This window comes from Necator americanus, chromosome IV (genome assembly GCF_031761385.1).
Source record: "Necator americanus strain Aroian chromosome IV, whole genome shotgun sequence".
Lineage (NCBI taxonomy): Eukaryota > Metazoa > Nematoda > Chromadorea > Rhabditida > Ancylostomatidae > Necator > Necator americanus.
The window spans coordinates 20,320,661-20,333,693 of NC_087374.1; the positions used below are offsets into that span (position 1 = coordinate 20,320,661).

Sequence of the window (13,033 nt, forward strand, 5' to 3'; positions counted from 1 at the left end):
CTTATAACGAATTTATTCGCGATCTCCCACACCCAACAGTGTGCACAGAATCTGTGCTTTTTGGGCGTTAAATTTTGGTGTCGAGCCTAAGAGGTGAATTGTCATAATGTCCACAAATTGTGCAACAAATGTCAAGAAAAAATGTTAATACCTTTTTTCGTTTTTCCTGTTTGCTGTTCATCTCTTCATCCTTTTTTGTCCAGTTCCACGATGTCTATGTACATAGTGCTTATTTTGTCAATGCTCGATCGTCTCAATCTCAGAATAAATCTATATCTGGTCAGAAGACAATGATGCGTGAATGCCTAACAGCTGGCGGCTCACCGACCTATCGTTGTTGCCGCTACCGTCTTACCAGCTTGAACAATAAATTATTTCTCACGCTACATATTGTCACCTTGCGTCTTCATTTTTTCTAGCGTTTTTTTTACCACAAGAAATCAATGCTTTCATCAGTGCTTCATACAAGAATTAAATTAGCTTATTTTAAAGACATAGAATTAAGTTATTTAGATTCATACACTGTTCTTCATTCTTTCAACAGCCGAGAGAGAGTTCCGAGAGCTCGAATCGAACAATATTGGCTTCTGAAAGTAAAAAAAAGAAATTCAGAAAGGTTAGTTCTAATTTTTTATACCTCCTGAAACACGTTTAAGCAAACTCAAAATTCATTTTTCAGTGCTAAGAAGTGTGCAAGGCCTCCGTTTCATGTCACTGTCCTATCTCTGAAACTTCGTAATATAATATTTTGTACCTACTTACTTAGATACTTAGATGGCCCGTCTTCACTGGACGTGCGGGCTCCAGCATCTCTTCCACTCGTTTCGTTCCCTCGCCATTGTCATCCAAGATGTTCTCAAGCTTCGTGAGTGACGTTGACGAGGTCCTTGAGCCGTATCCAGCTGAGCTCTCAGCTGGTCCATCCGTGTAGCGAACATGTCACCCCATCTCGTTGGCGGTCTCCCTCGGGAGCGTTTAGCGCCCCTTGGGATCCACTCTAGCGTTCTTTTAGTCCATCTATCGTCGATTCTTCTCATGATGTGACCGGCCCATCTATGTTTTGTTTTCGATACATATTCCGCTGGGTCGCGAAGACGGGACATTCCTCTTAAGTCGGAGCTACGAAAACCGGCTAGGTGTTGTGTGCGCCGGTTAAACTTCAGGAGACATCTCTCAAGGGCTCTGTGGGTAGTAAGTAGCTTCCTAGACGTGGCCGCGGTGTCTGCCCACGTCTCCGCTGCGTAACAGAGCGCTGGAAGGGCTGTCGAGTCGAACAGATGGGCACGAAGATCTTGGTCCGTCAGTTGGTCCGTAGCTTCCCTGACGGCTGCGAATGCTGCCCATGCTGCTCTCATTCTTCTATTTAGTTCTTCTTTCAAGTCGTTTTCCATGTTCATTGAACGTCCAAGGTATACGTATGACGGAGTTTCCACGATTTGGGAGCCTTCAAGTTGTACTCCTCCGTCCTCGCAGTAGGCGTTCTTCATGAACTGTGTCTTCTTTCTGTTTATTCGTAGTCCTATTCTCTTCCCTGCTTCGTTCAATTCGTTGAGCATCGTTTCTGCTTTATTGGTACTGCTCGAAAAGAGAACGATGTCGTCCGCGAAACGAAGGTTCGAAAGAAATCTTCCATCAACACGTATGCCCCTTTCTTCCCAGGATAGTGATTTCATTATCCATTGCAATGCAGCTGTGAACAGCTTCGGCGATATAGTATCGCCTTGTCGAACCCCCTTTCCAATGGGTATGGTGAGAGGGCGGTGGAAAAGCTGTATCCTAGTCGTGCATCGATCGTAGCGATTGGCTAATGTCCTCACATACGAAGTGTCCACACGTTGGTCGACCAGCGCTGACAGTATTGCATTCGTTTCTACGCTGTCAAAGGCTTTCTCATAGTCGACGAAGGTTAGAACAAGGGGCAGGCGGTATTCCCGGCAAACCTCTATGACCCTCGACAAGGTCTGGATGTGGTCCAAGCAGCTGAACCCCTGGCGGAATCCAGCTTGTTCTTGAGGCTGGGCTTCATCCAGCGTTCTAGATATGCGGGTGAGGATGATCTTGGTGAATACTTTGTATAACACGCTCAGCAAGCATATCGGACGGTAGTTCCGAAGGTCCTCTCGGTCACCTTTCTTATGGATAAGAACGGTTCGCTAGGTCTTCTACTGGGTCTGGGATCCTTTCTTTCTGAAGGTAGGATGTCATGTGCGCTGCTAAGATTACATGAAACGGATGGCCACCAGCCCGAAGAAAGTCTGCTGATATAAAATCAGGTCCGGAGGCTGTGCCAGGTTTCATGCTCTTGATAGCGACTCGTACTTCCGAAGGGAGAATCCGTGGTGGAGCTTCACCAGTGGGGATGATTGGGCTTGACATAGGAGTTGATGAACGGAAAAGGTTCGAGTAGAACCTCTCCGTTATGATTTCCATCTCACGACGAGAACGAGAACCTTGCTGAGCGAAGACGTGCGAGTCCCGTCTTCGCTCAGCAAGGTTGCTAGCGGAATATTATATTCGCGGAGATCCCTGCGGCACTTTTTCAGACTTGTTCTTCTTTGTACTGCTTCCAGAATCTTCTTCTGCCTGTACTTCATAAGATCCTCCTGTAACGCTTTTCGTTTGCTACTTTTCTTTTTGTTTGCTACTAACCGCTCAGTGTGCGACGCATTCGGATCAAGCCTCAAAGCCCTTCTTCTTTCCAACAATTCCTTGGTGGTCTTCGAAATTCGATCCAAGTTTGTCGTGCGGGGCTTCGAGGCACGTTCAGCACAGGCTCGTAATCCTCTGGGCAGCATCTCGTAGTCCACGTTTGGGTCCTCCTCGATGTGCCAGTCACCTTGGGACAGGGAGTCCTCGAGTACGCAATCGTCGTAGACGACTTCTTTTCTCCTTCGTTGCCGATAGCAGATGTTCTTTTCGATCGTGTGGCTAAGTCGTATTTTCGCACGAAGGAGACGGTGATCAGAACCACTACAAAATGGATGGTACTACTGAGACGTCAAGTAGACACCACCTCCGGTTGGTGAGTATGTGGTCGATCTCCGCACAAGTCGCGCCATTGGGCGATTCCCATGTCCACCGACGATGATCTTTTTTCATGAAAAGAGAGTTCCCATGAAAGAGGCGAGCGGCGGACAACAGCCCAGCGAGACGATTGCCATTTTCATTCCGGTCTCCTAGTCCAAATCTTCCAATCCTGTATTCCTCTTCTGTGGCCTTTCCTAGTTTTGCGTTGAAGTCTCCGATAACGAATTTGTAGAAGGACTTCTCGTTGCGGACTACTTCCTCCAGCTCCTCGTAAAACGCGTCCAATTCGGATTCATCAGCTGCTGATGTTGGTGAATAGCAGTTGATGATACTGATGGATTTTTGGCGCAGAGGGCGGAGGCGAAAAATGGCCAGACGAGGTGACAGAATCTCGTGAGAATCGACGAGATGGGCGACAGATGGGTGCACAACAAAACCAACACCGCCTACATTTCGCGACGCAACCTTCTCTCCACAAATGATGAGTGTACCGTCATTCATCTGTCGTACGTCGATCCTTCTGCACTTGGTCTCCTGCAGAGCAATCACGTGAAATTTGATACGCTCTGCAGCTCCGAGAAGGGCATGCAGGTCAGCGTCTGTGGGAACTGTTCTCGCGTTGTAAGTACACAGTCTGAGACAGTCTCCATGGCGAGTCATGCGTGTATCGCTTGGTCCAGAATCAATGACGTCCTGAGCAACCTGAGATTTGATCGCCTCTCACCGGTCGCCATACCGTCCGACGTCTGAGACGGCAGGGCCCAGTGTGCAGGGTACTGAGGCAGTGTATATGCTGGAGTTGCAAGAAGACTTTTCCCCAAACTGAGCAGCCATGCCACGGCGAGCTTAGCTTTCACCACAGGTCGTCGCCCAACCTATATGGATCAGGGAACCACCTTGCGACATTTTGCCAAGACGGTGGTGAATCTAAGCAGTGGTCTACTCTTAGCTAGGCTTCCGATTCCGAGAAGTCGGAATGTCGGATATGTCGAACTCCTTCTCAGCTTGGGAGACCCTGCCGGAGGACGAACCTCCGCTGTGCATCGCAGTTCGACGCCCAGTGTCACCTCCACGCCACTATGAGGCGGTAAACCGTTGTGGAGGATAATATTTTGTAGTGTATGTAATTAGAAGCATTTCTTAGTTTAATATAATATTTTGTAACACATCTGATTGATTAATATTATTTAATATTTTTCATTATAATCATGGTATGTTCCGTTCACCTACAGCTCCACTTCTCACTCGTTTACGACCATCTCTCTTACGACCCCCCACCTTGCAATCCTTTACGACTCCCTGATGGGAAAATCCCATCACTCGCTTGACCCTGTCCGGCACTGCTGCTTTCTTAGACCTACATCTTTTTTTTTTACTGAGCAAACGCGTTTCTTCCATTAGGACGCGCAATTAAAACTTTTTTATGGTTTGATCCATCATCCTACTATATAAGTGGGTGACTAGAGACCCAGGGGTTTTATTACAGTAATTGAACAGACCGAAACGGTGGTTCAGTGGAATGTATTTATTATACGTTAGGCAGAGAATAATGTGAGCGAAGTAATGAGTGGGCAAAGCGTTGTCTGCCGCATTCTTGGACGGTACAACTCGTTATGTCACGAAAATAACCATAACAGCGAGCGGTACTTTATACCACGCCCCTTATATATCATCGGGGTCGATGACACTGCCGCGGGCGACAATAGCACAAAGTAATAAATTACGAAAACAAATTCTAGTTCGACAAATCTTTTCCTTCGTACGGCCCGACTGTTGCGGAGTTTGTGGAGTGACGTGGGTGGCTGACGTTGAGTTGATAGTGGCTTCTCGATAGCGAACTGCTGATGGTGGTTTGAGAGTTCGGCTTGGTTCAGGTGCGTTGATGACGGCTGGTGGCTTGCTGATGGCTTGTTGATGACGGTTGGCGTTGAGATAGTGCTTACTTCTTATATGGCCGCTTGGCGGGCGGCTGCAGTCTTCTGGAAGAGCAAAGCAGGAAATTGTGGCCAATTCCTGCTTAGATGCGCGAGTCAAGTTGTCTTTTCTTGCTTGTTGAAGGTTCCTCAGAGACTGTATTGCCACTGTTCTGGTCTTGATCTTTTGCGCAACTACGTATTTCTAGAGGGAGAATTTTGTTGAGTGGACGTTGAATGATCCGCTGATTTAGCATGAGTTTTGCTGAGCTTATTAAGCCATCAGCAGAGGTCATGACCTCCACTACTTTGCCGCAGGGCCAATTTTCTCTAGCTGTTTCCTCTTCAAACTCTTGTTTTTCTATTTCAATGAGCATTGAATCATGTTCGTGATCTATTTGTTCATGCAATGCACTTCCATTTGGGTTAGAATACGTAATGTTTCCTTGCAATAAATCAATGGGAAGTAGAAGAAGTTTTGTGATGACATCTGTATCACATTTTTTAAGCGATCTGGTGTTGAGAATTGTGTCTTGTTCGCTGCTTTCCTGTACAGCAGTGAATTAATAGCACAACAGAGTATCTGTTTTGTTCTCTGTATGAACAGCTCTTTTTCCGTATATCGCAGGTCCAAATATGGCCTTTGCGATGTGGACACCACTGAGGGTCTTTATTAGGTGAGAAAGACCAGATAATAACTCATGATAATAGTCTAATCCTACCAAAACATGTGGGGTTTGTTCGTTGTGTTCTCCTCTGAGTTTCGCGTTTGTTATACAAACATTGTTCTCTTTGAGAAATCCGATGTCATTTGGACTTAGATTGACGCTTGGAAAACCACTTGTTATCACAGCTTTAGTTTGGATTTTCATGTTGATCACTTCACCGAAGGCTGTACCAATTATCATATGTATGTGACTTTTGAAGCGCTCAGTATGTCCACCAATTCCGGACATAGTGCTTATTCCAGTTTTCTCTCGAGGAAGGCCAAAACGTTCGACTAGTGATTCTTCAGTCACTGTTTTCTGTGCCCCAGAAAAAAAGAGCACTTTCTCAAATTTCTTGTTACCTCAATTCCAAATGTTCCCTTCACTTGTCATTAAAACTAACTGGGTTGCGTTATTTGTTGGTTCTGAATCTGAGGGTAGTTCTTCCGTACCCGTGTGAGTATTATTCGACGTCACTTTTCTTCCGTCGTTGTGACGGATTTTTCCGGTCGCGATTCGGCACGTGTATCGATCTTACGTTATTCTGACCATTTATATTTCTTTGACTTGATTTGCATGTTGCTTTGTTTCCTTATTGAAGCATAAACTAGGATTGCGCTTTTGTGCGCATTGGAACCAGTCTGGTTTTTGACAATGAAAGTTGGCATGGTTAGGTGAACAGCATTTCCAGCATCTGTTATCATCTTTTATTATTCTGCGCCGACTGTTCTGGTCAGTCACTATTCCGCACAAAATTGGTGCATGATGGCCCTTCTGGCAAAATAAGCACCACTCATTGGCTAAAGGTCACTGACTGATGTACTTCTCTTTTGAAGTACTTACTTTACTGTTTATTGTTTATTTTTGTGTTTTCGATATAATCTTTTGCGGCAACTTCTTTCTTTATTTGCCTCAGGAGGTCCTCGACTGTTTGTACTCGAGTGCTTGGCCAGACATTGGAACAGGTCTTATGATGTCCTGTGGGAACTTTGCTATGATGGTTTCGCACCATACTGGGTCACAGGTATTTGTACATCATATCCTGCCGACATCATTTGACTGACCAAAACTTCAGTTTGATTAAAAACAGCTAAACAACTATCTGAAGAGTTGTTTGCTGGTCTCATATTAACCAGTTTTTGCACTATTTGAGACCTATTTGTGGTTTTATTGCAGTATGTTTCCTGCAGTGTTTTTATGATCCAGTTGTAGTTTTCTGGAATTAGTTTTATGCCTTTTATGGCAGTCTGGGCTCTGCCTCTCAAACTTTCCCTGAGTAGCAGTATTTTTTCTATGACATCTAGCTCTTTGCTTTTGTTAACTAGTGTCTCGAAAATCGCTCAGTATTCGGCGAACTCTTCAGCATCTCCGAGAAATTTCGGTAGAGATGCTTGTGGAGGTTTAATCGATCGATAACGAAATTGTTCTGTTTGATTCTGTTCGAAATCGACTGAATTTGGCAAACCTGATTGTGATGTGCTCGGTTCACTCTCATATCGCTTGCTATTTTGTTCGCCGTCATCATTTTGTGTCATCTGTCATTTTGTTGCGTTTCTACCTCATCTGTATTTTGGTTTTTACCTCTTGTTCAGCGGGTGGTGTACCAGAGTTTACACTCATTCTATCCAAATGCAACTGCTTTCGTCTCTTCGTGCTGTTAACATGAATATGAGGTCACTTGCCTCTGCTATGGCTATTTAACAACGCAATTGAGATTCATCTTTCTTAATTTGTTCTATTTCGAGCATTAAATCTTTCTTCTTTATTTTTACAGTTTTTGTGCTCGCCCCTTATTTCATTGTACAGTTTTTGCAGATTTTCTCTGCCTTCTCTAATCTGCCTGATAACGCTCTTTAAGAGCGTAATTTCTGACCTACATTTTTCGTAGCTCTCTTCGTCTACGGTAGGATAATCAGCCTTTGTTGTGTACTCCTTATATCTGGAGACTAAATTTTTGAGCGTTGATGCGCTCAACACAATTGATGTATCCTATAGTAGGGTCAAAACGACATGCAGTGGTTGCAGTTGAGCAAGCAGCTGAGCCCGAAGCGGCGCGGAGGAGATAGCGGTTGGAATCGAGGTGGTACCGTCGCGAAAGCAGAATTGTGTCAGTAAGAGTCTCCCGTAGATTCTTACTGCTACGCTCCATCGCAGGCGCTTACGCAACTGCACCGTGCTTCACGTCATTTTATTAGAGTCTTAGACCTTTAATCTGAATCCTCCTTTCTTTTCTATGAGACGCATTAAACTCTATCAGAGGTCAATCCATAAGATTACAGTGTTTTCTGGAGAAGCAAAGTGTGTTTTTGACTAAAAGATTCTGTGCACTGAATGTGAAAGGCAGTTCCGAGTTGTCCGTTCAAGCGCAATCGAAAGTACGCACATATGGATTTCTTTACATTCGATTATTATGCGCAGAAGAGCTGCAAGAGCTATACGCAGTGGAAACGATGCCAGAGGTCTTATTTACTGTCCTTGACTCAATGAGATGACGTACTCTTAGATGGGAGTATTGCCGGAGGAGATAGTCCGGAACTATGATGACCATCTGTTGGTAGTACGTGTAAATAGCGTGCCCAGTTTTCGTTTTCAAACCCGATGCGAAAAATGAACGCGGGAAAAAGGCGTGTGCGCGCGAAAACGGCGTACTCGAATTCTCTGCTTGTTTATCCTCGTTTGTCTGCATCATGACGAGCGCGGTATTTTTATATTTCTGTCTTCTCGTTTTTGTTTTCTGTTAGTAACAGTGGCATTTGGGTTTAGCTTCGGGAGAAGGGAAGAAGTAAGAATTCCCAACATTTCGATGGGGGATTCGTGACTGTGCGTTTAATCCTCGCTTTGCGCTTTAAAAGCGTTCGTTCTGCGCATCGTTAATGCTTTTCTATTGTATTTCTGCTTTCTCAGTAGTTTTGCTCTATTTCAGGTACTAACCCCGTCTCGCTATGTTTGAAGCCAAACTCGCAAATGCTGCCCTTCTTAAGAAAATAATTGAGTCGATAAAGGTTGGTTCTACTTTTTTTTGTAGTATTTTTGTTTTTCATTTAAAGGTTTTACTAGCAAGGCAGGTTTACATCACTTATCGTTCGTTGTAGGATCTTGTTACTGATGCTCCTTTTGACTGTTCTGAGTCGGCAATGTGCCTTCAAGCTATGGACTCGTCTCACGTGGCGCTCGTTTCATTGAAGCTTGAGGTAAGACCCTACTTACATTTGTAGAACATTACTGAAGTTGTGTGAAGTTGGATACGTAGAAGTTTGTCTACCTATGGATAAACTGTAAAGCATACTGTAGGCTAGTTGTATTTGTTTAGAGCTGCTTAGACCGTCAAACGAATGTATGGCTGAAGGAATCCTTTTTTAGGTCGGGTTGTTTGACACATACCGATGCGATCGAACGATCAATCTGGGTATGTCATTGGCGAACATGTCGAAAGCGCTAAAATGTGCCAATAATGATGACACCTGCATGATCAAATACGAGGAGGGTGATAGTGACAGTATCACATTCACATTTGCTGATACGAAGAGAGATAAGACTCAGGTGGGTATTATCGTGGAATTGCTAACATCAACAATTGCTATACAGCAGAAAGGGCAGCGAAACCATGAATGGTACACATTCTATGGAATTAGCTGAATGAGATCTAATCTCTTCGAAATACAATGCAATAACGCATCATTGATCCATTAATTCTAACGGTTCTAATGGTGCTCTCTTCCTGTATATTCATGCGTTTCGTTATTGTAAAAAAAACCCTGCATTCTAGAATATTCCGCCCTGAAAAAAACAATCAGAATTGATGCCGGTGGTGAAGTTGAACATAATTATAACGTTACCTAACTGCAACAGGACATCTTGAAGTTGGAGATCTAATTATTAGGATTGGTTTGCTTGTTTATATTTGCTGTAATGAACGAGAAGTTGGAAATAATTGATGAATATAATGATAGTATATAACAGTAAATAAGTACTTAATGTGGTAAGAATAGTAATGAATATACCAGTCGTCGCCCAAGTGGAAGTGTTTGAAGAGATCGGTCTCGTATATCTTACAATAGTCGTAATGTGGTAATCAGTAACGGTCTTTTTCCGTCTGTAATGCACTGTTAGAATTCTTGCTAACTGTTTGATACTTCTTTGTTTATCCATGTAGAAGTGGTTTTTTGCTTTTTGACATGTGAGATTTTTCAAAAACTCATTAGCCACAGCTAGTTTCGAATAACCCTGTTTATGACCTTGAGAAGCGCATCCAAAATGGATATTGGTGAAACCTGAAACTGGATGTGGTAAGTTTTTCATCATTGGTGTCTAGAAGAAAACATTTTACAGGATGTGACTGTGAAAATGATGGATATTGACAGCGAACACCTTGGCATACCAGAGCAAGACTATGCAGTAGTTTGTGAAATGCCGTCCTCAGAGTTCCAGAAGACTTGCAAAGATATTTCAATGTTCAGTGATTCTCTTAATATCACTGCTACTAAGGTATAGTTGGAAAATTGGTTGCGAAAAAAATTTGTAGTGGATGTCTGATAAATTACAGGCTGGTATTGTCTTTACTGGCAAGGGTGACACCGGTCAATCCGTAATCACTTACTCGCCAAATAGCAGTGCTGATAGCGAAGATGAGGTAAGAACATCGTTGAAAAAGAAAAATTAAAAAGTCTATGATGGAACTCCTTTATGTTTTTCATGTGGGGCTTAACTAGAACATGAACTACTGTTTGTGTTCAAGAATTCGTGCTAGCTTTTTATGCGTGAAAATTCAGGATTTCCTTTCTTCAGGCAATTACCTTAGAAGTAACAGATCCAGTAAATGTGAACTTCTCGATCAAGTACATGAACCAGTTCACCAAGGCCACATCTCTTTCAAGCCGTGTTCGCATTTCACTGTGCAACGACGTTCCGATTGTGATCGAATATCCTTTGACAGAAGATGGCAAGGCAAGCAGTCAACAACATGGACATTTGCGGTTCTACTTGGCTCCTAAGATAGATGATGATGATAACATGGACTAACTCACCTCCCTCTTTTTATTATCGGAACTCCTGTAGTTCAGCTGATTGTATTGTAATTTGAACATTTGTCGAGTTTTTACATGTTCCCAGGTTGTTCTGGAACCCTACTAATACTAATTGTTCGGTGTTCATATAAACTGATCTCTACGTTTCATTTTATTGAGGTGCAGTGAACTAAAAATTAATTATTTTACTGCAGATGTTAAAAACCCCTTGAGAACTTCTCATCTTGAGATTTTTTCGGGAATACATAAGGGGGTAGGATAAAAAAGTCTGGGGAGTGTTATGCCCATTTCTGGGTCCAAAACTACTTAGGGTATCATCAAGTGAGATGTTTTCAGCGCGAGCTATTCCGAAATATGTTCTAACGAGAGGTAGGTTTCCGTGAGGTAAATGCGAAATCCACCTAGTGACATTTGGTATCCTCCTTTTGATCCATCAGCGTATTCATGATTGGAGGATTTGGCTAAGTTGTTTGGAACAGCTCGGGTTTGTTGTCGTACTTGTATCCTTTGTAGCAGTTCCGAAGTAAAGAACACATTAGAAACTGGTAGTACGGGTTACTTCATCACTCTGGTGATCTAGTGCAAAAGCATGATAGGCTTCGAAGTTCTTTGAAAGTAACGGGATTTTTTCCCCTAAAATCAATGCCTCTGATGCAGTCCTTCATCAGATCGATTGGATTGAAATGGGGGAAATCGACATGGTGAACATGAGATGAAAAGCATTAGAGAACGAGGTCAACTACGTTCCTGGAAATTGAAGGCGGTCTACAGCTTTTCTCCCCCTGTCTCTACCTTTGCTTTATTCTGGTAGAAAAAGAAAACATTCTCGCACCAGTTGCTTCTTTCGAAAGCTGGCCAAGCTTTCTTCCCCTCTTTTGATGCTTCTCGTTCTTTGGTTAAAAAAGAGTTAACCTGGGACTAAACAGCAGTCCTTTCAGTATGCACGAATTACTTGGGTCCAAAATTTGTGTCTGCTCTTTCTTGTATCCGAATCCTGCCTTCTTAATTGCTGTGAAACCATTTTGTGTAAGCGAGAAAACAAATCGGCATGGGTTCTTCTTTCCAGCAAAAAGGATCTATCTTACTAAGCGGAATATTCTCCTTTATCAACATTTTCTTTGTTGTACTGCTCAAAAGTGTGTTACGATAGTGTTTTGAGCTCCATCTAACAATTAGAGGTGAACTCTCTGAATATTTTTCACCTTCAAAGGCTTGTTTCTTTCAGCACAAGATTCCTCTGCCTAATTTGGGCCTGAATGCATCTGCTCACCAGGTTGGAGGACTTGAATGTGCTATGTAATGCAGAGAGGAACCGTCGTTGACACAATTATGGTGGTTCAATCTTAAATCTCTTTTCTGAAATTGAATCGAAAAAGGTGATTTTTCTAGGAATTTATAGGGGAACAATTAATTTGTGTGGACTTACTTTATAAATAACACAGTTAGCCTCTTTTTTATTAGACTCATACTTATTTCAACTGCACGAATTTTACATTCGCTTAGGTTCCGGGTTTTCTTTTTTTATTTTTATTTGTTTCGTCAAATTAATTGTCTTTAATCTAAGCTTTATTTATGAGATTCGCTTCGCTTGCCTTATTCGAGTAGTCGCTCTGCTTTCCTTCCCATTGTGTTTTCGTTGTAATGAGTTGCCAGATTTTCTATATTTGGTCGCCTTCTGTGCATATAAAAATCTTTTTCAGGATTTCTCTGATATTACTCGATTTGGATAACCATGCTGATGCTGCTTCTGAATAGAACCATTCTCAGCTGCAAAAATTGATTTTCGTCCTTTTTTTAATCCAGTAGGAGGCGAATTCCACTAGACGCGAGGCAAACTTGTGAGGTCTCAGTGTGGGTATGCAGAGAGAAGGCCCGCCTAAAGCTAAAGCCATCTCATTGAAATTAATCATATTATTGCTCCATACCGCTATTACTGACTCTTTTCAGAGCATATGTTTTGATAATTTTGCAGGTTTAAATCTTTTGGAAGTCCAAAGCTTTTCTGTAAGATAGATTGCTTTTGGGAGGATTAATAGTACTACCAAAGATGAAGAAAGAGGAGTATTAGCATTAATTTTCCTAGAAGCAAGCTTTCTTATGAAGGTATACAAACCTTTCCTGCAACATTGTAACAGCCCCTTTGAGTCATTGTGTAAACCAAATATGCGTTCATAAAACCTCAGAACAGTTCCGAATTGAAGTCGAACGCTTTGACGCATTTTTAGCGGACTTTCAATACCCTTTACACTTTTTCATCCCTTTCATTCTCATATATGCTAGGGTGTGAACTAAAAATGATTGATTGATCGAGCTGATTGTAAAGATGTAGAGCACAGGAAGCAGCCTATCCAAAGAGCAGCTC

At 42.7% G+C, this 13,033-nt stretch overlaps 3 protein-coding genes across 5 annotated transcripts; 1 reads left to right on the plus strand and 2 right to left on the minus strand.

Annotated features, from left to right (window-relative positions):
* Positions 1-785: 785 nt before the first annotated feature.
* Positions 786-2,376, minus strand: RB195_002068 (uncharacterized protein; the record flags this gene model as incomplete). Its single annotated transcript, XM_064199136.1, has 2 exons — positions 786-2,132; positions 2,224-2,376. The coding sequence occupies 2 exons, from the start codon at positions 2,374-2,376 to the stop codon at positions 786-788; spliced, it is 1,500 nt and encodes a 499-aa protein (XP_064055018.1).
* RB195_002069 (uncharacterized protein) lies at positions 786-7,182 on the minus strand (the record flags this gene model as incomplete). 2 transcript variants are annotated; one of them, XM_064199138.1, is made up of 5 exons in its annotated part: positions 2,418-2,970; positions 3,080-3,661; positions 3,730-3,902; positions 4,822-5,006; positions 7,113-7,182. In XM_064199138.1, 5 exons carry the CDS (start codon positions 7,180-7,182, stop codon positions 2,418-2,420), a joined length of 1,563 nt encoding a protein of 520 aa, XP_064055019.1. The 2 variants fall into 2 exon arrangements, with proteins under 2 accessions (XP_064055017.1, XP_064055019.1); XM_064199137.1 differs by lacking the exons at positions 3,730-3,902; positions 4,822-5,006; positions 7,113-7,182 and adding an exon at positions 786-2,034 and having other exon boundaries at positions 2,650-2,970; positions 3,014-3,687.
* Positions 7,183-8,589: 1,407 nt separating this feature from the next.
* RB195_002070 (uncharacterized protein) lies at positions 8,590-11,971 on the plus strand (the record flags this gene model as incomplete). Of its 2 annotated transcripts, XM_064199139.1 has the most annotated exons (7): positions 8,590-8,649; positions 8,740-8,838; positions 9,008-9,187; positions 9,977-10,132; positions 10,191-10,277; positions 10,433-10,591; positions 11,897-11,971. In XM_064199139.1, 7 exons carry the CDS (start codon positions 8,590-8,592, stop codon positions 11,969-11,971), a joined length of 816 nt encoding a protein of 271 aa, XP_064055020.1. The 2 variants fall into 2 exon arrangements, with proteins under 2 accessions (XP_064055020.1, XP_013305230.1); XM_013449776.1 differs by lacking the exon at positions 11,897-11,971 and having other exon boundaries at positions 10,433-10,666.
* Positions 11,972-13,033: the final 1,062 nt, after the last annotated feature.